The sequence below is a fragment of the Vulpes vulpes genome, chromosome 7 (genome assembly GCF_048418805.1).
Source record: "Vulpes vulpes isolate BD-2025 chromosome 7, VulVul3, whole genome shotgun sequence".
Classification (NCBI taxonomy): domain Eukaryota; kingdom Metazoa; phylum Chordata; class Mammalia; order Carnivora; family Canidae; genus Vulpes; species Vulpes vulpes.
In genome coordinates, this window is record NC_132786.1 from 125,141,183 (window position 1) to 125,165,458 (window position 24,276).

General features: G+C 58.7%; 3 protein-coding genes across 12 annotated transcripts in view; 1 reads left to right on the plus strand and 2 right to left on the minus strand.

The window, feature by feature from the left end:
• Window positions 1-347: 347 nt before the first annotated feature.
• Window positions 348-4,369, minus strand: FEZF1 (FEZ family zinc finger 1). The gene is made up of 4 exons (XM_025986809.2): window positions 3,557-4,369; window positions 2,153-2,287; window positions 1,773-1,905; window positions 348-1,400 (listed from the first exon to the last, which is right to left on the minus strand). Exons 1-4 carry the CDS (start codon window positions 4,343-4,345, stop codon window positions 1,042-1,044), a joined length of 1,416 nt encoding a protein of 471 aa, XP_025842594.2. The 5' UTR covers window positions 4,346-4,369; the 3' UTR covers window positions 348-1,041.
• LOC112910609 (uncharacterized) lies at window positions 4,344-8,525 on the plus strand. The gene is made up of 4 exons (XM_072762725.1): window positions 4,344-4,395; window positions 5,112-5,549; window positions 7,364-7,411; window positions 7,975-8,525. Exons 1-4 carry the CDS (start codon window positions 4,344-4,346, stop codon window positions 8,373-8,375), a joined length of 939 nt encoding a protein of 312 aa, XP_072618826.1. The 3' UTR covers window positions 8,376-8,525.
• A 6,661-nt stretch (window positions 8,526-15,186) lies between these two features.
• CADPS2 (calcium dependent secretion activator 2) overlaps window positions 15,187-24,276 on the minus strand; it is a 449,851-nt gene continuing 440,761 nt past the window's right edge. For 9 of the 10 annotated variants that reach the window (XM_072764924.1, XM_072764914.1, XM_072764912.1 and 6 more), the window contains 2 exons: window positions 19,561-19,665; window positions 15,187-15,359 (listed from right to left, as the gene is read on the minus strand). In XM_072764924.1, coding sequence (XP_072621025.1) covers window positions 15,189-15,359; window positions 19,561-19,665 — 276 coding nt within the window. In that variant the 3' untranslated portion in view covers window positions 15,187-15,188. The remainder of the gene's footprint in view (window positions 15,360-19,560; window positions 19,666-24,276) is intronic. The other variant, XM_072764916.1, reaches the window with a different exon arrangement.

The following is a 24,276-nucleotide window of genomic DNA, read 5'->3' on the forward strand; positions in this document are numbered from 1 at the left end:
CGGGCCGAGGGAGCACCAGGCCGAGGGGGCACAGGGCCACAGGGAGCACCGAGCCAAGGGGAGCACCGGCTGGGGGAGCATCAGGCAGAGGGGAGCACCGAGCCACAGCGACTCACCCCAACTCACCCCGATACAGTGGCTGCAGCGCCAGAGACCAGCCCCGGCTCCACAGCTCCTGTCTCTGCACTTTAGCAAAGTCCTAGCGGCTTAAAGAGACGATCATTCGTTCTTCGCGAATCTTTCAGGTGGGACAGGAGGCGCTATTGACCGAGGGTGGAACTTGTAAGGACTGGGGAGGGATGGGGGAGCCAGACCCCGATCTAGCCGAATACGAAGATCCCCGAAGCTTGTTGATTAAATAAGCGTGTTCCAAGTATTTATTTCCAAGTCAATGAATCAATTTTCACGTGCAAGAATCAAAACCAAAATTCAAATTCATCCATATCGAACCCCCTTTCCCTAGTGTGTACGTGTGTGTGCACTCACGAATGCGGAACGTGCCTTTACAGGCACACACACCTACGCGTGTATATATAACATACACACCGTGTCTTGTTACCTCAGGGAAAGAGGAAATGATGATAAACGATCGGCAGGCATCTGGAGACGGCAGGTAACACAATGGAAATATATACAACAATAAAATTAAAACGGTGCAGCATTCCCGGGTAGGATAATACAGATCTCAATAAATACAGTAGAATTTTGTTTTAAAAAACAAAACAAAACAAATAAACAGCATCTCTCCACCAGAGATGAAGTCTTTCCAAATCAAAAAAGAAAAATCAGAAACAAAACCCCGAATTTTCTCATGATTGTGAGTGCCTCTAGAGGATATAATACACAAAACCATGTAGCAGGTGCATGCAAGAGGGGAAAGGCCAGGAAATGCAGAGGCTTCCCGTCTGGTCTGGGCGCTACCACGTGGGGCCCAACACGCCCTGGGGCCTGCAGACGCGGTGGGGCCGGCAGGACCAGCTCTATCCCCGATGCCTCCGTAGTGGGGACCCCAAAGGGGCTGGGAAGGGACTTTGGCCTTGATCACTGATGGGCCGGGTGGAGGCCAGGCTGCAGGGGCCCAGGGGGCGGCAGCGGCGGCAGCGGCGGCGGCAGGGTCGCGGGCGGCATCTGCTGCAGAGGGGACGAGGGGTTGGCGCCGGGCTCCCCGGCTGAGGTGCGGGCCAGCCCCAGGCTGCTGTCGTGCAGCTTGCGGACGTGCTTCTTGAGGTCAAAGTTCCTGCAGAAGCCCTTGCCACACGTGGGGCAGGTGAAGGGCTTCTTGTCGTTGTGAGTGTGCATGTGGAAGGTGAGGTTGTAAACCTGGTGGAAGGCCTTGTTGCAGATATTGCACTTGAACTGCTTCTCCCCGCTGTGGGTCAGCTTGTGGTTTTTGTAATTCCCTGCAACACAGACGACAGGGCGACAGGGAGGACATGGGAAAAGAGCTCGAGAAGAGAGGAGCCGAGGGTGGGACGGCAGGGAGGAGCTGCTGCGGGCGCCGCGCCAGGCTGGCCGGCCGCTGGCCTCAGCCGAGGCCGCTCCTCCGCGCTCTAACGCGGGTTCTTAACCCAGCTTTCCAGGGGGAGAGCCAGCGCGAGGAGGTCCCCCTCCGGGTCTCTACCGCGCCTCTCTGACCCTACTCATCGCAACCCGGCAGGAGCCTGCACAGCGACACACGCGCCAGTAACTGGCTGCACCTCAGAAAACAGTTTTCTAAAATATCTGGAAAAGACTAGAACTTTCGTGGAAGCAGGGCCTCCTGGGTTCTATACCTTTTTGATGAAATCCTTTGCCACAGAATTCACACACAAACGGTTTGTAGCCTGCGTGTATTCGGGTATGTGTGTTTAAAGTGGAACTTCTGTTAAATGCTTTGCCGCACTGGTTACATTTGTGAGGTTTTTCCTAAGAGGGAGGGAAGAAAAGCGGGGCAGGTATAAGGTATTTTGTTATTAAGTGGGGTCCTGCAAACTCACAGTCATGCGGTCTCTCATGCGTTTAAGCAGAACAAAGGCAAAACCCCGGCATCTCCCCCAAGCAGCTAGCACATTCTAGACCTCACGCCGAACGAACGAAGAGTGAGAGTTCGGCCACTGTCTTTCTACAGACCGTTTGGGAGGAAGCGGGGTGAAATGGAGACAGACGAACACACCTGGGTGTGGATGATCTTGTGCCTGCACAGGGTGCTGGCCTGCCGGAAGCCCTTTCCACACACTTTGCAAACGAAGGGTCTGGCTCCTGTGTGCACTGGCATGTGACGGGTTAAGTTATAGTGTGCGTTAAAGACCTTAAAGTTAAAGACAAGGAGAACAGTTAGCCCGACAAGCACTTTGGAACCAAACCGGCACGGGCGCGGGGTGCGGGGGGGGGGGGGGGGGGCACGTCAGGAAGTGACCTTATAGCAAACATATACAAACAATAAGAAAATAAAGTGAAATTTGAAAGGAGGGAGGGAGGGAAGGCAGGAAGGAGGGAAGGCAGGAAGGAAGGAAAGGAAAGGAAAGGAAAGGAAGGAAGGAAGGAAGGAAGGAAGGAAGGAAGGGGAAAAGGGAAAGGAAAAGGAAAGGAAAGGAAAGGAAGGAAAAGGAAGGAGAGAAGGGAGGAAGGGAAGAGAGGAGGGAAGGAAGGAAAGAGGCAGGGAAGGAGGGAAAGGAAGAAGGAAAAAGGGAGGGAAAAGAAAGGAGAGAAGGGAAGGAGGGAAGTGGGGAAGGAAGGAAAGAGGGAAGAAAGGAGGGAAGGAGAGTAGGGAAGAAGCAAGGAAGGAGGAAAAAGGAAGGAAGGAGGGAAGGGAAGAAGGAAGGAGAGAAAAGGAAGGAAGGAGAGAAAAGGGAGGAAAAACGGAAGAGAGGAAGGAAGGAGTGAAGAAAGGAGGGAAGGAAGGAAAGAGGGGAGAAAGGAGGGAAGGAGGGTAGGGAAGAAGGAAGGAAGGAGGGGAAAGGAAGGAAGGAGAGAAGGGAGGAAGGATGGAGGCAAGGAAGGAGGGAAGGCGGGAGGGAGGGAGGAAGGATGGAGGGAAGGAAGGAGGGAAGGAGGGAGGGAGGGAGGAAGGATGGAGGGAAGGAAGGAGGGAAGGAGGGAAGAGAAGAGAGAAAGGAGGAAGGAATGAGAGACGGGAGGAAGGAAGGAGGGAAGAGAGGAGAGAAGGGAGGAAGGATGGAGGGAAGGAGGGAAGAGAGGAGAGAAGGGAGGAAGGATGGAGGGAAGGAGGGAAAAGAGGAGAGAAAGGAGGAAGAAAAGAGAGATGGGAGGAAGGAAGGCGGGAAGGAGGGAAGAGAGGAGAGAAGGGAGGAAGGAAGGAGAGATGGGAGGAAGGATGGAGGGAAGGAAGGAGGGAAGGAAGGAGGGAAGGAAGGAGAGGAAGAAAGGAAGGCGGGAAGGAGGGAAGCGAGGAGAGAAGGAGGAAGGAGGAGAGAGGGAGGAAGGAAGGAAGGAGGGAAGGCGGGAGGGAGGGAAGGAAGGGAGGAAGGATGGAGGAAGGAAGGCGGGAAGGAGGAAGGAGGAGAGAGGGAGGAAGGAGGAGGGAGGGAGGCGGGAAGGGGCGCCCCGTGCTCCTTGCCTTGCCGCACACTTCGCAGGTGAAGACCTTGGGCTTGGCGTGGGGCGAGGCGCGGCTGAGCTCGGCGGCCCTGAAGGCCACCTTCTCCGACAGCAGCTGCGCGCTCTCCTTCACGTAGTGCTGCAGCTGGGCCTGCGACAGGTCCTTGAAGGCCAGCGCCGCGGGGAACTTGTCGGCCGCCGGGGCCCCCGGCTTGTTCCTCTCGGCCAGGTAGGTCCTGGGCGGGGCGTGCAGCGGGGAGCCCAGGAAGTAGGAGGCCACCGGGTGGATGTTGAGGCCGGCGGCGGGCGGGCACGGGCCGTCGCCGCGGTTCAGGTAGCAGAGCGCGCCCATGGCGTGGAACGACGAGTGGTTGACCACGCGCGGCCGCACCAGCCTGTAGGGCGGCAGCGGCAGCGCGTCGCGGGCCAGGTCGCCCTTGAGGCTCAGCGCGCAGTGCAGCAGGTCGCCGCAGCGGAGCGCGGGGGGCGCGGGGGGCGCGGGGGGCGCGGGCGCGGCGGGGGCCTCGGGGCCGGCCTTGCGCGGCTCGGGGCCGCTGGGCGCGCCCTTGGGGCCCGCGTCGTAGGCCACGGGCACGAAGGGGATCATGCAGGGCACGGGCGGGCCGAGCTGCAGCGGGGGCTTGGCGTCCGGCTTGGGCGCCGCGGCGGGCAGCAGCGGCGGCGCGGGCAGGGCCCGGGGCTCGGGCGTGCGCGCCATGATGCGCTCGATGGAGAAGGCCAAGGGCTTGGCGGCGCCCGCGGGGCCCGCGCGCATCCCCGCCGCCGCGTCGGGCCGGCGGCCGTCCATGGCGGGGCCGGGCGGGGGCCGCGCTGCGCCTCGCGGCCTCACGGAGCCGCGCCCGCCGCGCCCGCCGCACCTGCCGCCCGCCGCCGCCGCCGCCCGGGCCCGGGCCCCGGCCCCGCGGGCTCCCGCCGGCCCATCGCGGGGCGCCCCGCGCTCGGGGCCCGACGGCAGCCGCCGCTCCGCGCCGACGGGGCTGCGCTGCAGAGGCGGCCGGGACCGCGCCGACCGCCGGCTCCCGAGCGCGCGAGGTGCTCTAGCGCGTCGCAGGTTCGCCCCCGACAGTCGCCGCGGAAACTTTTTTTTTCCTCCGCGGCCGCCGAGCACTTTCCATTGGCGGGAGAGCTTCCTCCGCCCCCGAGAGGCGGGGGCGCCCCGGCGCGGGCCACGCCCCGCCCCCACCCCGCCCCCGCCCCGCCCCCGCCCCGCCCCTCCCCGTGCGCCCCGCCCCGCCGCGCGCCCCGCCCCGTGCGCCCCTCCCCGCCCCGTGCCCCTCCCCGTGCGCCCCTCCCCGTGCGCCCCTCCCCGTGCGCCCCGCCCCGCCGCGCGCCCCGCCCCGTGCGCCCCTCCCCGCCCCGTGCCCCTCCCCGTGCGCCCCTCCCCGTGCGCCCCTCCCCGTGCGCCCCTCCCCGCCCGGCGCGCCCCTCCCCGTGCGCCCCTCCCCGTGCGCCCCGCCCCGCCCCCCGCCCGCCGCCCCCGGCCCGCGCCGGTCCCTCCGTCCCCTTAATCCTCCATCTGCTCACCCGGCTCTGAAGGCCGCAGCACATCTGAGATCGATCCTCTCCCTCGGCTCCGGGTGACGTCGTCCGCCATCACCGCGTGCGCGGAGGGAGGGCGCGGGGCCCGGCGCGGGCGGCCCGGACGCAGGCGCGGCCCCTCCTCCGCCGGCCGTCGAGGGACACGCGGGAGGTGACCGGCCCCGCGCGCGCTCCGCCGCGCCTGCTCCCGGGCGCCGGGGTACGGGGCTCGCCCGGCCTCCGCGGGACCCCCGGCCCCTGCCCCCCGCCCGGCCCCGCCCCGCCCCGACGCCCCGCCGGGAGCCCGCGCGCACGTGAGGCCGGGGACGGGGCGCCCTGGGCCGCCAGCTCCGGGCCGCATCCTCGGGCGGGGAGGCCGCGACCCTGCGGGGCAGGCGGCCCGGGATGGGGGCGCCAGGCAGGGCCGCAGCGGGAGGCTGGACCCGGACCCGGACCCGGACCCGGACCCGGAGGTGAGTCTCGGAGTCGCTCGGCCCGGGCTCCGGGGACTGGGGGGCTCCCGGGGGCGGGGGGTGCCCGGGACGGGGCGGGGGTCCCCGTGGAAGTCAGGGCAGCGGGAGGGCTGCGCGGGGCGGGCCCGGGGGCCTTGGGGTGGTCTGGGGGGGCCGGCCTGGGGCGGGGGGCCTCGGGGGGCCTCAGGTGGGCTCGGGGACCTCGGGGGGCCTCAGGTGGGCTCGGGGGGCCTGGAGGGCCTCGGGGTGGGCTCGGGGGGCCTCGGGGGGCCCGGGGTGGGTTGGCGTGGCCTGCGGGGGGACCCTGGCCGGGCGGCAGGTGCCACAGGACGGCGGCGTCGGGTGTCGGCCGCGGCCGGTGACCCAGGGCGCGCCCACGCGGGACGTCTCCCTTCCTTCTGCTGTCGGGGCCCCAGGTCCGCCCCCCAGTCCCCCCTGCTCAGACAAAGAGCGCGGACGCCCGGGGGAGGGGGGGTCCCGCGGCAGATGGGTCCCCTAAGACTGTAATTGCGGCCTTGGGGCAGGTCGGATTTCCCGCCCAGCGCAGGAGCCCGCGGTGGTTTCAGGTTCGCCCCCCCCCACGGGGGCCTCCTTGGCGGACCTGGCCAAGGGCCACGGTGCTCCGCGCGGGTAACAGCTCCGCTGCGCGCCCTTCACTGGCCTTCTCGGGCTTTGCCTCTTTGACAAGTGTTTGGAAGTACGTGTCACTTGAGTAACACAAATATGGCAAAGTAGCAATTAGGCCCCTCTTCTAAAACGTCAGACCTGAGCCTGCTAATCCTAAAGACTGAAGAGGTGCTTTTTTATAAATCAAGGTCTCGATATTCCAACATTTGTTGATGAGCATTTTCTGCTTGAACCCGAACCTCACACTGTTAATTAAAGATAAAAGTCTGAATTAAGTAAGGGTTACCCCCAAACAAGTCGCGAAATATATTTAGGAAGGGCTTCCATCGAATTGTCAAATCTGCCCAGTACTTTGTGGTTTTTTCCCCAAACACGTTTGAAAGGTAGCAACCACCACAAAAGCCCACCAAGGGAAGCAGAGTATATCTGGCAAATCTGGAAGCTTCCGACACTGCTCAGCACTTTAAAGTCGTTTATTAAGAGAATGCAGACGGGCCTTGCTCATTTTGTTAATCGCAAACTAGAAACTCTGTTGTGGGTTCTCTGGATTTTTTTGCAGAATCTTATAATCCCCTCTTTTTGGCCAGAGCTGGTGATTTAAGTGTCCCTCCCCTTCCCAACCGCGGACAGGCAGCGTTTATTCGCCCCACTTTAAATCCTCGTGGGAGGGATTGTGTGCGGTTCACCCTGCGTGAGCGCCCCGAGGAAAGCGCAGCAGCCCTCGATGTGAAGAGACCGGCTCGCCCGCCGCGGAGCGAGGACCTCCTGAGCAAAGAGGAGAAAGTTCGACTCCTCTGAAATTATTCAAAGTCCTCATTTCTTTGCCTACAGAACCTAATTTTTTTTATTTCGGTGCTTCTTAAACCGCGTTCTTGATTGCTCCAGAACCTGCATGGTTTTCACAGGCTTTTTATTTCCGTCCCCCTCGCCAGCAGATGCAGGGTTTGGGTCAAGACTGCTGCCCTCTGAAATAAAAGGCAGTAGGATGGAGCCGTCGACTACCAAGTAATCCACAATCTTTCATCTCTTTTTCCTTAATAAGCCAGAAAATGCTGAAGTTTTATTTTATTTATTTATTATTATTTTTTTAATCCTGAAATTTTAAAGAATAAAAAGGTGGATGGCAAAATATTATAACTTATGTGAACTTCTGCCAAGCGCATTAATTTATCTCTGGTTGTTTTTAGGATCTTCCGGCCTCTCCAACATCGCGACCCTTGCCTCTTCATCAGGAGGTAGCAGTGCGCGTTCGTTCGTTCCCTTTGCTTCCTGTTAGCCGCCGGGGCTGCATGGGAGGAGAAGGTGGTTGTTCTGAGCGGGGTCCCCCCTCCCCAGGTGCTCTGCGCCCGCACTTCCTCCTGTTTAATAAATAGCGACTTACCTTTCTCCTAGAGGAGGAAAAAAACATTCCTAAATTCTTGTACAGTTTTGCTCAGTCTTTATGTCTGGTCTTTTGTTATTTCTGGTGGCCTGTGAGGGAGGCGGGGTTGGAGTGGGCTCCCACCGGGGGTCTGCAGGGCCGAGGAAGGAGCCTCTGGAGCCCCTCGGGTTAGGCAGTGAAGACACAGGTGAACCCAGCACCTCAGTACTCCCTGGGGCGACAGTTCCGATCTGAGGCTGCTAGCGGGCTTTCAGTTTGGAGCAAACTTTTTGCTAATTTTGCAGACCCAGCGGGGCGGGGTCCTGGGCTAGGTGTGTGTGTGTGGGCGCCGCTCAGCGCCTTGAGCCCCCCTTTCCTGGGGGGGGTTCCTTGTTTGCCTTGAGCCCTCCGTGGTCACCACTATTTCTTTCTTATCAGGGCTCCACGGCAGCCGAGTGAGGCTACGGTTCTCAGAACAGTATTTTCGTGTTAAATCGGCTCCAGAGCGTGGCTGGGGAGCCCCAGGGCAGCTGTCCGGTGCAGGCGGCAACTCTGCTTCCCACCGCCCTGACGCTGGCCTGGGAGCTGAGCCCCCTGCACCTGCACCTGCCTGCAGCCGGCACCCCCTGCACCCCCTGCAGCCTGGGCCCCCTGCACCTGCACCCCTTGCACCCCTTGCAGCCTGCGCCCCCTGCACCTGCACCCCGTGCACCTGCACCCCCTGCAGCCTGCGCCCCCTGCACCTGCACCCCCTGCACCTGCACCCGGACCTGGTGGCGGAGGAGCTGCGCCGCCAGCGACCCCATGTCTCCGGCTCGCTCAGGAGCCGCCTGAAGTGAAGCCGCCGAAGCCGAGCGGCCCGCTGAGGCCGAGGGGGCAGGCGGGGAGGCCCCCCCGCCCCGCGCCCCGCGCCCTCCCACGTCTCCGCCGCGTCCCCAGGTGATGTTTGAGCCCTTTCGCGGTCAGAATAAAAACTACGTTCAACCCGGCGCAGTTCTTTGCTTGACACACCCGGGAAGGCTAGAGCGGGTCTGACGTTCTGTCCGTGTCCGTCCGTCCGTCCTCACCTCCCGGGAAACGACGAGAAGCGCCGCCGCGTGGGGCGGAGGGTGAGGCCGGACAGCGCGGCCGCGGGGGGTGCACCTGCCGCCCCCGAGCCCCCCCCAAGCTCCCCACGCAGGCGGCGGCCGGAGCCCGAGGGCACCAAGCGCACCTGTCGGCCGGGGCGACCCGGGTCTGCGATGCTGGCGCCGCGGGGCGGTGAGTCGGCGGCTCCGAGGGCCCGGGGCGGGGCGGGGCGGGGGCGCCACTGCGGCCGGACCCTGCACCCCCAGGCCCCCCGCCCCGCGGCGCTGCGCCCCTCCCTCGCTCCCGGGCCGGCTCCGAGGGCGGGCGGGCTTAGAGACCCGGCGCAGGTGGCGGGCCGCGGGGGGGCGGGGGGGGGGCAGCGGCGGGCTTGGAGGGACCGTCCCCGGACCCGGACCCGGACCCGGACCCCGGCGGCGCATCCCGGCCCCGGCCGAGGGACCTCCCTGGGGCCGCCCGTGGGTCCTCCCCGGAATCCCGCAGCGTGCGGGGCGCTGGGTGACAGCTCGGCCCCGTCTGAACTAATCCGGAGGCCCCGACGCCGCAGCCCCGAGCGCAGTGACCTGCCCGCGGGCCTGCCCCCCGCGCCCCCCCAGGCCTCCGGGACCAGGAGGCTTCTGCAAGAGGGTGGGGGAGGGGAGCGGGGCGCAGCAGGGCTGGGGGCCGGGGACACCTGGAGACTGGGGGGCGGGGTCCGCGGGCACCTGGGGACCTGGGGGAGCCCGGAGTCCACGGCCACCTGAGGACCTGGGGGGGCGGAGCCCGCGACCACCTGGGGACCTGGGGACCTGGGGGGGGCCGGGGTCTGCAGCCACCTGGGGACCTGGGGGAGCCCGGAGTCCACGGCCACCTGAGGACCTGGGGGGGCGGAGCCCGCGACCAGCTGGGGACCTGGGGACCTGGAGGGGGGCTGGGGTCTGCAGCCACCTGGAGACCTGGGGGAGGGCGGAGGCCGCGACCACCTGGGGACTTGGAGGGGGCTGGGGCCCGCGACCACCTGGGGACCTGGGGGAGTCCGGAGTCCACAGCCACCGGGAGACCTGGGAACCTGGGGGGCCCGGGCCGTGGCGGGAGAGGAGCGGGCGCGGGGAAAGGGGGGGCGAGGCCGTGCATCCGTGCAAGACGGCGTGGGGTCGGCCCCCGCGGGGGGTCCCCTCCACCGCCTCACCCTGCGGGCACAGCTTCCCCTGAATGTGCAAGCTCCGGGGCCGATGGACACCCCAAGCGCAGGCCCCTGTTCGCGCCCTGGGTCCGGACGTCCCGGTGCGGGCGCAGCGGCGGGTTCCAGACAACACCTGCACCTTCCCGCGCTGTTGGGGGGCGGGGGGCCTCGCGGCCTGGCCTGGCTCTCAGGGGTCCAGCAGCTTGTGCTGCCTCGAGGCCGCGGTCCCGCTCCCCCGCCCCGCGCCCCCCGCGCCCCAGCAGCAGAGCGTGGCCCTGGAACACCCCAGCGCGGCCCCGCGGCCCGGCTCCCACCTGCGGGCTCGGCGGCCGCCCTCCTCCCTCCCCTCCCCTCCCCTCCCCTCCCCTCCCCTCCCCTCCCCTCCCTCCCCTCCCCCCCTCCAGGACCTCGGTCTCGTCCCTTCCTGTTTGGCCTCCTCCGACCGCCGGGGGCCTGGCTCCGACGTGGGGCCGCGGGGACTGGAAGTGGGAACCGGGGCCGGCTCCCCCTCGGCCGCCTGCTGCTCTTACCGTTATTCCCACTTTCTCTGCAAAAACAGTGGCCACTTTCTAGAACTTGCGACCCATCCCATCAGCAGTGTGCAGTCGTGCTTGAATTTCTAGGGCTTTTAATTAGACTGAAGAGGGGAAAGCCTCCCCTTTTGCAAGTGCGCAGTGAAGTCGACCCCACTTGCCCCCCGATTTCTGCCCCATCAAAGGTGAATTGTAATCCCCTTGGCTCCTCCAGGTCCCTTCCTGTCCTTTAAAGCCAGATTCTTCAATTGTCCATTGAAGTGGAGAACCACCTTCCCCCGTTGGAAGGAAGCTCCCCGTGAGCACTTTTGTCACCCGCCTGCCCAGACACTTGGCAGCTGCCATAAGTGTCCGGTTTCCTGCCCCGCGTGGGCCTCCTCACCCAGGGTGCCCCGGGCTGGGGAAGGCCACACAGCTCGCTGCCGCCTCCTGAACCAGATTGGCCGGTGGCAGCTCCCTTTGCCTTGAATTGTTTTTCTGTGAAATGGGACTAAATCAAAGCCCACTTCATTCTCGGGAGGCTTGAGAGTTTGAAAAGAGACGTTAAAATAAACTACTTTACATATGAAAAGCTATCCCACATCTTGTTAGGAAGTTAGCCTACAAACTTTTGCACAATATTTTCCAGACAACTGTATTTAAAAAACAACCCCTCCGCTCGGTGATTCAGCGTCTGGCTAAGTACGCGGACGTGGTAAAATACACACGGAATCGCGTTTGCTAAATTATTTTTCACAACCTTGAGGCTTGTCCTTATCCTTGGGGGCCTGCTCTCCCACATTCAGGCTTGAGGTCTCCAGGGGACACTTTCTTCCATAGAATGACGAATTAACCTTTCAGAAAAGCTTTTCAAAAATCCCAGTTTGATGAAGGCAGATTCCGTCTCTTTAGAAGCAGTTCCGCATCTCTAAAATTAATCGGCTTGCTGATGGCCTGTCCCAGTTACAGGAAGGCACACACCTAGCAGTCACGCAGTGTAACAACAAGGCCGGGCAGTATTGATGAGTGACAGCGAATGAGGTTGTGCAACACAGCGACTTGGAAGTGTGTTTTATGAAATTATTAGGGGGCTGTGGGCGTGGGGAGGACCCCACAAAGCTCTCTCCGGCCAGAGTCGGCCTTTCCATGTTTCCCTTCCCACTTTTTGCAACACGGCCCTGTTGGGTTCTGACCTGCCACGGTGTAGCCCTTTCACCAACATCTTCCAAGTCACAATCGGTTCTGCTTCCTGGGCATTTTAGGGAAATGCCCTAAGCAACAAATTTCGGCATTTACGGTTTTTTTTTCTTTCCTGCCAATCACACCCAAGAGAGGTGTTACTTGTTGGGTGCCGGCAAGGGAGTAGTGTTAAAAGGCAAACTGGAACTGCTCCAGAGGAGACAGGGAAGCAATCGGACGCGCCGCTTGTGATTTTTGCAAAGGCGCACACGGGGAGCCTCGCGGGCCGGCGGGGCGGGCCCAGGGCAGGGGCGGCCCGCGGGGCTCCAGGGCTCAGCGCGGACCAAGGCGCAGGCGCTTCTCCGGGTGGGGTGGGGTGGGGAGGGGTGGGGAGGGTGGGGAGGGTGGGGAGGGTGGTGTGGAAACGACTCGGGTCACCCCGGGGCTCCTTTAGTTTTTTTTTTTTTTATAATTTTTTATTTATTTATGATAGTCACAGAGAGAGAGAGAGAGAGAGGCAGAGACACAGGCGGAGGGAGAAGCAGGCTCCATGCACCGGGAGCCCGACGTGGGATTCGATCCCGGGTCTCCAGGATCGCGCCTTGGGCCAAAGGCAGGCGCCAAACCGCTGCGCCCCCCGGGGATCCCCGAGGCTCCTTTAGTGGCTGCGTTTTAAAGTCCCCCGCAGAGGCACAGAGTCGCCTCCCTCGGACTGCCGGGTGCGAGGGTGGGACTGCCGGGCCGTGCGCGCCCCCCCCCCCTCCCCCCGCCTCGACTTCCCCGCCCGCCCCGTGAGCGCCCGACGTGCGGCCCGGGTCGGGGTCCCCTGCCCTCGGGCGCACCCCGCTGCCCCCCGTGCCGCCGCCCCAGGCCGCACGCCGCCCCCGTGACCCCCGCCCGCCCGCCCGTCCGTCTGTCCGTCCCGCTGCCCCGCCGACGGCCACAGCGCCGCAGAGGAGAGCGCGAGGGCGGCCTGCACCGGCTCCTCCCCCCGCCCCGCCAGAGCCCAGCTCGAGGCGGAGACGGGGGTGGGGGGTGGGGGGGGACCTGGGTGCCCGCGGGGGTGGGGGGATGGGGCAGCGGAGGGCGGTGGGGTGGGGGATGGGCGGAGGTGCTGGTGGGATGGGAGATGGGATGGGGCAGCGGGGGGAGGGGGGGGCGGTGGGGTGGGGGATGGGCGGGGGTGCTGGTGGGGAGATGGGATGGGGCAGCGGGGGGGGGGCGGTGGGGTGGGGGATGGGCGGGGGTGCTGGTGGGATGGGAGATGGGATGGGGCAGCGGGGGGGGGGATGATGGGGGCAGCGGGGGGTTGGGGGTTGGGGGCAGAGGGGGTGATAGGGCAGGGGTGGTGGTGGTGGGAGATGGGATGAGGACAGCAGTGGTGGGATGGGGGATGGGATGGGGCAGCGGGGGGGGGGGGGGGATGATGGGGGCAGCGGGGGGTTGGGATGGGAGCAGTAGGGGGCGATGGGGGGTGGGGGCAGCGGGGGGGCGTTGGGGTGATGGGGCAGGGGTGGTGGTGGTGGGAGGGGGATGGGGGATGGGGTACGGGGGGCGGGGTGTGGCGGGATGTGGGATGGGGGAAACCCCACACTTGGCTCCTGCATTTGCTGCAGAAGGAGCAGATCTGCGGAGCGAGGCGAGGAGCAGGAACTGGGCGAACAGCAGGACGCGCCTGTTCCCCGTTTCCGGGCAGGGAGTTTGTTATTTTTCTCGTGTTTGGAGAAACTTCCAGGTGTGATAAGGGCCCTGCTGCGCCGGTGTGAGGCCGCAGACCGCCGGGAATGCCGTGGGGTGGGGGCCCCCAGAACCCTTAGGAGGGGGAGCTATTTCTGCTGAGTTAAAAATGATTCTCATTTACAAAAATCTTGTAAGATTTGTTAGGCTTTCAGTGGAATCCCTTTAAATGAAATAATACTTAAAAAATGACGCTTGGCCTCCTTTAACAGAAGCTTGGGCGTTCACCCCGACGCTTACACACGCCAGTGAACAGTTATGAAGTCACTTCAAGCAATTTGCAGTTGTGTTGAAGAGAATTTCTGGGCAAAAACCCCCAAATGACTCTTCATTCTTTTCAGTTTTCTTTTTTAAAGATTTTATTTATTCATGTGTCAGAGAGAGAGAGAGAGAGAGAGAGAGGCAGAGGGAGAAGCAGGCTCCACGCAGGGAGCCCCAGGCGGGACTCGATCCCGGGACCAGGACCACAGCCCGGGCTGAAGGCGGCGCCGAGCCCCCCCCCCCCCCCCCAGGCCGCCGTCGTGATTCCTTGTCCGTTGCTCTCCGAGCACCTTCACGCGGCTCAGAGGGTGGCCCGCGGCCTTGGCTGGCCCTGGGTCTGGCCCTGTCCTCCGCATGGAAGCCACTGGAGCTTGGACTTGGGGGTGCGGCTTCTGGAAGCTTCTGGGACAGCAGGGAGGCGCAGAGACCCCAAGTGTGGGGCAGAGCGGGGGGGGGGGGGCCACAGAGGCCGGGAGGTGAGGGCGCCCGGCCCGAGCTGCTGCAGGCCGAGGGCTTCCGGCACGGCCGGGTTGGCCTGTGGGCCCAGGGCACGGCCCCTCAGCGCTCAGGCCGGTTAGGCCCCGAGGCCCACACATGGGGAAGGACAGGACGGGGGTACTCGGGCCCACAGCCGTGGCGCTGTGCCGCAGCGTGGGGGCGGCGGGGCTGTGAGGACGAGGCCTCCCCTGGGCCGAGGTCACAGGGCCGTGTCGTGGGGAGGGGCCGACCCCCTGCCGCGATCTCGTGTCACTCGGCGTCTTACCCTCAGGACCCGGACTGGCGCGCAAAGCGAATCGCGGTGACCGCGGTGCGTGGATCTCCGCGGGCCTGGGGCCAGCCGCCGCCGTTTCCACACTCGGGGCGTGAACCCGGGGCCTACCCGCGCCCCAGTGCGGCCGGGCGCAGCCTCCCCAGGCCCGCGGCCTCCGGCTTCCCGCATTGCAGAGCACTTGGGAGCGAGCGGGGGTCGCGACGTGCCGGGCATTTTAGGGGGAAAATACAAGAATCAAAATTCATAGTGAGGTGGTGCCGCGCGATACTGTGGAAGGTCACGGTGGGGGGTGACGTGCCACTCTGTTCCCTTTCAGAGCCAGGGCGACCGCGGGGCCCGGTGCCAGCCGCCCTGGACTGTCCGCGCTCGGCCGCTGTGGGCGTGCAGGGCACGTGGGCGCCCGGCTCTGCTGGTCACACGCGCTGTGGTGGGCGCCGCCTCTAACACGCGGGCGCCGGCAGGGGCGAAGCAACACGAGGCCGGCCGGGGGGCAGCTCCGGAGCCCCGCAGCCCCGCGGAGCCGCCCTGACGAGGCCGGGCTGACGAGGCCGCGCGTGCGGGCTGTGGGGTCACGCCAGGGCAGGCCGGCGCCAGCGGCCCCACAGCCACGGCCCCACAGCGCCGACCCCACAGCGCCGGCCCGGCCCACACGCCCCGCGAGGCCCACAGGGCGCTGCCGTGAGCGCTCACAGGAGCAGGCGCGTGTTCGAACAAAACCGACGATCCTGTTGCAGGCGCGGCCGCGGCCTGGCGGGTGGGCACGGAGGAGGCCGAGCCAGCCTCTGGGTGTGGGGTGAGCGCGGCGGGGCGGGGCGGGCGCCGGGCCTGGGCAGGGGCAGGGCCTCCTCCTCCGTCCTCGGCCTCTTCCTCGGCCTCCGGCCTCCATCCGCCTCCTCCTCGGCCTCCTCCATCCACCGCCATCCTCCCCGCCGCCGCCCCGCGCTCAGCCCTCCTCCTCGTCACTGTCCTTCATGGTGATGCCCTGGAGGCCGCCTCCGTCCGACACCGAGGCCGCGGCCTCCTCCACCGTGAGGCGCCGGTGCAGCGTCTCGTAGGCCTTGCCGTGCAGCGTCCCCTCCAGCACGCCCTGCAGCCGGAAGTCCCGGTAGCTCTTCTGCGGAACAGAGAGAAGCCGCTCAGGCCGCGCGGTGCCGGCCTCTCCCCGCCCCACCGCCCGCCCCCGCTGCCCAGGCCCGCGCCCCCGCCCCCGCCTCACGCGGCAGCCGCCCAGCGCCGGCCCCTCGGGCTTCCAGGCCCTCAGCAGGGGGCGGCAGCGGGAGCCGGCGGCCCTGAGGCGCAGCTGAGGTGGCACCTGAGGCGACACCCGAGGCACCTGAGGCGCACCTGAGGCGACACCCGCGGCAGCCCCCTCGGCCTCCTCACGATGTCTGTGGCCAAGCCCGACTGCCCCTCGCTGCCGACGCTGGGGTGAAGGCAGCCCCGCGGGGCAGGCCCAGGCGGTCCCGACGCTGCCCACCTCCCGCCCACCTCCCGGCCCCGCCCGCTGTCCCAGCCCCAGGACTGGGCCCTGACCGGGCCGCGGTCTCCGTCCGGGCGGGGGCGGCCTCTAGCGGGTGCGCTCCGTGGGGGGCTCTAGGCTCAGGCGACAGAAGCCGAAGGAGAAGGCTGCAGCCCCGGCGGGCAGGAGGACTCTGGCGGCGGGAAGTTAGCCCCGGGCCAGGCCCGCTGTCGACACGACCGGGAGGAGCCTCCCGCTGTCCACGCGGCCGAAGCGAAGGCGCTTCCTCGGGGCCGGACGCCTGACACGGGCCCTGCCGCCTCCTCTGGCACCTGGCGCGCTCGGGAGGGTGAAGCCGGGAAGGCTGAGGGAGCACGTGGCCCCCACCTGCCTCGGCCCGCGGACACCTTTCTGCCACGTGGGGAGCCGTGTTTCGAGTCCGACTCGTCTGGGAACCTGCCGCCAACTGCGACCAGCACTGCGGGCTTGGCCGTCAGCGGCCCAACAGCAGACGACCCCGACCCGGAGGCGGCGCCCCCTCCCCCCCAGCGCTCGGGGCTCCGGTGGCCTCACGTGCTGACGCTCCGGCCGCCCGCGCCCCGCGGCCTCCTGCGCCCTGGCACCTCCCGCGCCGCGGCCCGGGGCCTGCTCCGCACCCCCAGGAGAAGCTGAGCCCAAGCTCCGCCACCCGGGAGCTGCCGCGCCGGTCTTTGGCCGCCGGTTTGCGGGCGCGCCTCCGCCGGCTTCTAGTTCGACTAAAGATGCCTCAAGCACACAAAGTGCGGCCAGACCCGGAGTCAGCCGCGGCCTCCGACCTCCCCAGGCCCCGCCTCCCCGCGCCCCGCGCTCAGGCCGCCGGAGCTGCGGGTGCGCGGCCGAGGCCTTCCCTGCCCGGGCAGCTGGGACTCCCCTTCCTCGCTCCACGCAGGCGACAGCACTCAGAGGCCCGGCGGGACGCGCATCCCTGCCACTGCCCCTCCAGGATTCCCCGGCGCCACCGCCACCGCCCGACACCCCTGTGGCTGCCCCCGGAGGTCAGGTCCGCGCAGCTCCCGAGACGGGGCCTGCCCAGGGCGCTGCTGTCTCCTTGGTCTTAGCGAGAGGCCGCGGTTCCGGGGACCTGCCTTCCCCCGTCCTGCGGGGCTGGGGCGCTGCAGATCCGTCAGGCACCTTCATCTCTGAGGATTCTATCTTTCTCCCTTCCACAACGCATCATTCTGATGCTAAAACTTTGCAAATAATTTCCTAGTCCTAAACCCTGAAACTCTCAGTGCAGTTGGTTTGTTCTTAGTGAGCAGCGTGAATGAACCAACCGGCACCCAACTGTCTCCGTGGGGCAAAGTCCGCCATCCCACGCGCCCCGCGGCACCTGGGGCCCGGGGGCTCGGGGACCACGATGCGTGCAGGTAGTGAGGGCCACGTTGCCAGAGGAGGGCAGCCCGGCTCCTGGGCAGCAGGCGCTGCCCTGTGGCGACCTGGCCCCGCCCCCGGTGGTGGCGATGGAAGGAAGGCCCACTCAGCGACCTTCGCAACTGTGTGCACTGCCACTAACAGCTCCTTAAGGTCACTGAAAAGTGAACGTTATAAAATACCACTATTCTGAAGTTCTGAAGAATTATGAATCTACGTATGAAACTGGTTAAAGTCTGTTTATATTCAGAGTAGGAAAAGAAACAATTAAACATTCAATTATTAATTCTTTCTGATTTCCACTATGAAAATAATAACTTTTAATTATTAAATAAAAGCTCTACAATTTGATTAACTGCATGAGCCAAAGCAAGCATTGGCTGAGCGTGGGGACCTGCCTGCGAGAAACAAAGCATGGGGAGTCAAACCTACTCATGACATTTATTTTCATATTTACCAGCCTGGACTACTAGTGGCCCATAACGAAGGTGTTAAAGTAAGATCAACTGACTGCCTTTGAGTACAACAGAAATGTCACCGTAAAATTCATGACATTATCATCTGACTCTGCTAAAGTATTCACTGTGCTTGATCTACCATCGCAATGACGTGAATATGAGAAGGGGAATAACTCTGAAAGGAACAAATGATGGGCTAATAAACGATAGAGACGTTATTCTAAAAACAGAGCTTAACGATCTCTCAGCGAATACCGATCAGCTGAAGAGGCACCTTGAAGGCAAGATATGAACCTGAAAATACGGCTGATCGTAAGGGCAGGCAGCCAACCCCAGTGCACGCGCTGCACCCTTAACATACACGGGAATCTAGAGGGTGCGCAGGCAATCGGATTGTCTTTTATGAAAAACAAAATGCATTTGGAAGCTCTCCGAGTCCCATTTACAGAAACAAGGAAGAGACATTGCAGAAACGAAGGCAAACACGAATGTATCTCAGCGTGCTTTCGGTTTCTTTGTAAATTAAAGAGCACCTGGTAAGAAGTGCTCCGGACCAATGGTATTTTGTCCATTGAAATGGAATATGTTTGTTAGTATTAAAAATTAGCGGGCGGCTATAGTTTTACTTGCCGTTTATGACTAACTGTGATTGCTATTGCTGTGAGATCATAGCTCCGGCTCTATGTTCCAGGAGATTCGCCAATTTCTCAGTTTAGAACGGAACTTTCCTATTTACGGTTCTAATGTGTGATAGCCTGTGTGGCTATGGCACAAAAGAACATGTATTCTAATTAGACTGCAGGAACCTAGAGCACGATGGGAAATATTTTAGTGTGGATAAAACTTTTTTCTTTTGGTAACGTGGAAAAAAACAACGTAATGCAACAGATTGTAACTTTATCATCAGAATCACGTGGCGGGCTTGTTAATCTACAGATTGCTGGGCCCCACTAGGGTTTCTGATTCGGAAGGTCTGGGGTGGGACACGATAATTTGCATGTTGGTGATGATAGGTCAGGGATGACGCCGAGAACCACTGAATATACGTGTGTGTGTCATACGTGCACATACGTATCTAAACATAATATATGTGCCGATACACAATACACATATATGGGCACATACATATATATATATATAAATGGCATATGTATCCCATTTGGTGAATGGCACTAAAATGGAAGTGATGGTCGTCTTTTTAAAAAAAAATAGCTGAATTTCAATAGCTTAGAGTTTTGCTTTTAGGCAGAAGGTAGGATCTGTCTCAGTTTTAAGACATAGCTATACTTGGGGCAAATTTTGTGTTTCCACTAGAATTTACAAAGTGTGAAAAACCATGTTAAGTATAATACGATTTTAAAGCCCCTACTCGCTAAATATAATATGTATGTTGTCAGCCTTTTCTTTTGAAGAGCAAAAGTTAAAACGGCCTCGCTTAAGGGACGTGACACCTGTTGGTAGCTGGCATGGTCCCCAACACTCAAACAGATCGTTTCTGACTTACAGAGAAGATGGGGCGTGCTTCCAAAGGAAGCCAGGCAGTGACGACGTTACTTTCACGTCAGGATAGAACAAAAGAATGGAAACTCTCCTTATGCTGTGGGCAAATACAATTCAAAAGCCCTCAAGATGATAGGTGATCCTAATAAATATGAAGGAACTGTATTAGGAGAAAACATTTCTATAATCAAGAACATTAGTACCAAATTACTGTGGACCTACTATAATCGGGTAAATGTGCTCAAGGCACATTATCTTACAATGCGATTACTCGATAAAATATTTTTATTAGTGCAGAAAAATTAAAATACACTTAATAACCTAACTGAAAACGTAAGTGAACAGTAGCCCATGGTTTGCCGAGGGTGATGATTTTAAAGTACTTACATCCATTCAGTTGCATCAAATACAATTTCCTTGTATGTCAATATCTAGCCATTATTCTTCGTAGCTTGGTGGCAATTCACATCTAAACACATTTTGTTTACCTTCACAATCTTGATGAGCGTCTTCAGTTGGTAAATATGAAGCTGAAGGTCTAATCTATCAGCCAACCAGACACAAATGACTTTCATGGAACTGCTGTACCATTGCTGGAAAGAAGGATGGGGGCAGAGGGGAGGAGAACAAAACAGAAAACAGCCTCTGCAGTATTCATGTAACAGATTCGGTAATGAGGGGGTAATGACACACTCTGGAATGACCACAGATCAGCACTTGAAGTCAATAATGCTATAATTTCCTGTTAACAGAATTGTATGTTTTGCTAGAAAATCTGCTAAGTTGACCTAGGCTGTTCTCTACATGAATTAACATGAGTCTTTCAGCTGTAACATATTCATGGGAAACCGTGTTTCTGCACTTGCAGCCTAGCGGCCTGCTTTGTAATCTCTAGGTAACAATGGGCGCTAAATGCACGTTACGGGACTGAAGGGGCTCCCCCACAGCAGGAAGAAGCAGGTGAATTATTTTCAAAAGGGAAATTTCTCATTAGCCTGTATGTTATGTAAAAACCAGAGAGCAGACGCGTTATGCCCTGACGCACGCCGTCAGTACCTAGAAATGACATTTTACGGCAGCGATGGTAAAGCCTTGCCAGGGCTTACGAGCCAGGGATCCCCAATCACGCCCTCCTCTACTATCTGTTAAGTTACCTGCCAAGCTGTTTTAAAACCACCTAAGATAAAGATTTGAGACCTTAGGAAGGAATGTTGTCAGGACGGAATTGCTGTGTCTGCAAGAATCAGAAAGAAGAGGTCAGTTGACTAAGTCACGAAAGGAAAGGATTTGTTTCAGGTTGCTAGTGTTTTCGGAAGGTTCGTATTTTTTCCTCTCCATGACCACTCTCTTGAGGGGAAAACCAAAATTATTCTGTGATGTAATTTCCCGCTCCTAAATAACATCAATCGGTATAGTAAAAGCAGACATTTTGCTTTTGTTTCATTTTAAAGGCAATCTGCTACTCATGGTGACAGAGCTAGGTTCGGGTAATACTGTGAAAATAATAATGCTACTCATTCAGATATCCGTGAGAAATAGCAAAGCCCACCCAGCACTAAGGAAATGACGAGAGTTTTTGAAAGAGAAGGGACAGACACAGGGTACGGACGTAGGGTGACCCCACAGATCATGTATGTGTGGTGCATGTGTGCTTAGGTAGTCAAATAGAGAAAAAAGACCTTAAAAAATACTTTTTTTTTTTTCCATGACAAAATAGTAAATTCAATTTCCAAGAGAAATCTTATGTGATGCGAGTAAGTCTGAAATTCATCCGGCCTTGTATTTATTATTAACATTGTTCTGATAAAATTTTGTGTAAGAAATGGTATTTTAAGCATGAATTAAACCTGAATCCGTTTCACTAGACTTATTTCTATTAATTTGTTAGTACACTGAACATACATGCATAAAATAAGCTAACTAAAATGAATAACTGATTTGCTAAATATTCTGATACCACACGGACAAATGAGAACTTCAGGTTTTTAAAATGTGAGATAGGTTATGATTTAAAAAAACGTTATCCACGTGCCCACTTTTGCTCTTTCCTAATGATGGCTTTTTAAATTTTCTGGACATCATAAAAGTATCAGAAATAAGTTTTACAAAATAGGATACACTCCTAAATTCCTAAAAAAAAAAAAAAAAAAAGGTGCAAATGGATTCAGTACCTCAGCTGACACAGTGATTTCTAATAGTATTTAAACCCTAAACTTCCTTATTTCAAATTACTTATAGCCTCAACCTCTTGAGTTCTATTTTAATACAGGTAAACACTCCTGGGTATTGCTGATGGTGAGTAGGAGTATTTACTAAATTAAGACCCTCACCCCTACACCAGTTTCCAGGTAATTTGAAAGATAAAATGTAGTCACAACGGCTATGATTTTTGAATTATATAAAGCCCTTCTGCAAGAGACACTATCTGTTTTGTAGGGGAGAACAAACTATGAAATATGGAGCCTAGCGTAACGTTACCAGTTAATCTGTTAGACTGTAAAGTTATCATATCCATGGTAAATTGTATAAATTTGAGGGAAATGAAAATGCTTTCTTAAAATTACTCCATAAACATCTTTATGCTTTTAAAAAAATCTAACACGATTTAAAATTAGCTCATTTTTCCCATTACACTTAAATGATACTCATGATTAAGTGATAATCAAAAGGACATCTAATGTAACAGAAATTTATTATTAATAGAACTACTTTAACACAATGGCAAAATCGTAACTTTAGAGAAAAATATGTTGGGAATAAAATGATTGGAAGTTAACTATAAAGACAGAGAAGAAAAGAGGACCTTTGTGAAGTAAAAGGCTTCAGCTACTTTACCATCATCTTACTTTTAAAGGCAACCAGTGAATCGATAAGGAAAATTCTTTAAGAGAGATTGTTCTTTTCGGATTAAAATGCGTATTTTTCGGTTCCCAAGTCAAAGGATTTTGACGATTTTCGGCTAAATCAAGCAATCAGGAGAAAGCAGTACTTTAGCTCAGAGTTTCTGTGGCTTCTAACAGCAAGCTAACGACAACAACAAAACCCAGGAGGACTGCTGCTTTCTCGCATCTGGTGAAAGAGACACTCGCACACGCTCCAAGCAAACAAATAAGCAAACAAACGAAACCAGCAGCCAGAGATCTCCAGCTCGCTCCTGTTTCTGGTGCGGGGACTGACACGTTCCCCTTCTGGGTGCTGCAATACGGGTGGGTCCCGGGTGGTCGTCCTGACAAAAAAGTCCAAAGGTAGGTCAGCTGCTTCCTCCCCCACCCCAGACCACGCCAAGCCCTCAGTACAAAGAAAGAAGGAAAACAAAAACATTCGGAAAGGGTGAATGTGCAGTAAAGTCTGAATGTTGGCAAGTGTCCTTTCGTTCTGGGAAAGTTCATTTTAGAAAACATTGGGCTGACTATTCACTTTTCCCTTCGGGGGATGACCAGCAGCGCTGCCGCCGCACCGAGGCCGTGGGCATGGCATTACCGCTTCATTCTTCGCTTTGCTCTACTCAGGAATAAAGCAGTAAGTGTATGTTCTACGGTGTGGTGGTGCTTTTTTTTTTTTTTTTCCACATCAATCCGTGACAGCAGCCTACCGCTTTAACAAAAAAAATATGGGTTTTTTTTTTTCTTTTTGTGGTTCATTCAACTCCTGTAAGGGCATGCATTACTCACTTCATTTTCTTGAGATATTTCTTTTAAAGCAAAAAGAAAAGAAAAGGAAAGGCTAGGGTTGACTCTGTGAGACCCCTGTATTTATTCACACTTATTGTGCATGACTGTAGACTGGTAAATCATATTAGCAGCCCGTCTCCCCATCAAGCTGCTACTTGCTTTCCAGCCCTGGGAAGGTTCAACAAATCAACAGGAGCACGGAAAACAGAACATCAGTCTAATCTAGTGTTTAAGGTGAAGTTTTCAAACCCAATCTAAGAAGATCTTTAGAGCAAGCAACAAGCTGAAGGGCTCAGAAGGTGGTATTGACAATGAAAGAGTGTTGAAATATTGAGAAGCGCAGCACTTGTGCATTTTTAATAACAAGAAGGTCAACAAGGACATAGCTCCCTCAGTGCCAGGAGTTGCCACTGACTATGGAAATTGCCACACCAGGGCTAGAAACGCTTGCAGTTCATCAGCTTTCTTAAACAGTTCATCAGCTTTCTTAAACACCCTGAACCCCCTCAGTGGACCTTTAGTCTTGAATTAACAAACCAAAGCAATGAAAGAGGGTGCAGTCTGAATGGCTGGCATTGATCCCCAACTGTGTCCGCACTGCTACGGGCCCTGAAAAACTCTCTCCATTGTCAATAGAATTGACAAACCTCGCCTCCTAAATAGTGCAGCTGAGCCGCGGGATCCGCGCAGCTGTAAAGGGCCCTGCTCCGGGCGGCCGCTAACAATGGAACAAGCATGAGCTCTTTGTCAGTCCCAGACTCGGCAATTTTCTAACAAGGATTAAAGTTGTTTCTCCGCGGTGCCGCTGAAAAGAGATTTAGCAACATACCGTGCTTTCTTCATGCAAGTTAAAGAGAAGTAGTTAAGGAATTTCATTATTCTGTTGGCTAGGGGAAATATAAAACAAATATATTAAATATGCACAACTCCCTCTTCTGCCCGATTCCTAACGTCTCGAGGGTGATTCGGTTAAATGGAACACGTACTGCTTGGACACAGGCGCTCCGCGTTTATTTGGGGAATTTTATTTTTAAGAAAGTCCAGCGGCTGGCCACCTGGAACGAGGGCTCAATACGTGCTGATGCACAATGCCTTTAGGGCTCTGTGGCCCATACCCCGCAATCCGAATCACCCGACCACATAGGGCTCGCAGATCACGGCGGCTTCAAGCAAGTCATTTGTCAGAATGTGGCTTCTGGTGACGACGGCGACGCGCAAAGAGCCGCTTTGCTGGAACAAATCGGTGACGAATTTTCTGCTTAAGCGTTTAGCTTTTTATTGATTAGGAGCCGGTCCGGCTAGCTGATATATTTTCATTCTTCTCCAGCTATGCTGCCTCCGTAGGTGAACGACAGGAAAATGCACCCCCCGACCCCCGTGGGCGCTGGGGCCCAGCAGGTGCAGGTGTGCGGCCCTCTCCTGGGGGGCGGGCCGGGCACCCGCAGCACCGCGCCCAGGTGAGCTGCCGCCCGAGAGGTCACCCTGGGAAATGGCACCTTTCGAGGGCTACGCGGCCTGGATACAAGAACGGAT

Excerpts from the sequence above, each read along its gene's own strand:
- FEZF1 (XM_025986809.2), bottom strand. The coding sequence starts at position 4,345 with ATGGACGGCCGCCGGCCCGACGCGGCGGCGGGGATGCGCGCGGGCCCC. Across the intron at positions 2,288-3,556 it reads CCTGCGAAGTGTGCGGCAAG|GTCTTTAACGCACACTATAA; the intron begins GCAAGGAGCACG and ends TTTAACTTTAAG. Across the intron at positions 1,906-2,152 it reads ACAAGATCATCCACACCCAG|GAAAAACCTCACAAATGTAA; the intron begins GTGTGTTCGTCT and ends CCTCCCTCTTAG.
- LOC112910609 (XM_072762725.1), top strand. The coding sequence starts at position 4,344 with ATGGCGGGGCCGGGCGGGGGCCGCGCTGCGCCTCGCGGCCTCACGGAG. Across the intron at positions 4,396-5,111 it reads TCGCGGCCTCACGGAGCCGC|ATCGATCCTCTCCCTCGGCT; the intron begins GCCCGCCGCGCC and ends AGCACATCTGAG. Across the intron at positions 5,550-7,363 it reads ACCCGGACCCGGACCCGGAG|GATCTTCCGGCCTCTCCAAC; the intron begins GTGAGTCTCGGA and ends GGTTGTTTTTAG.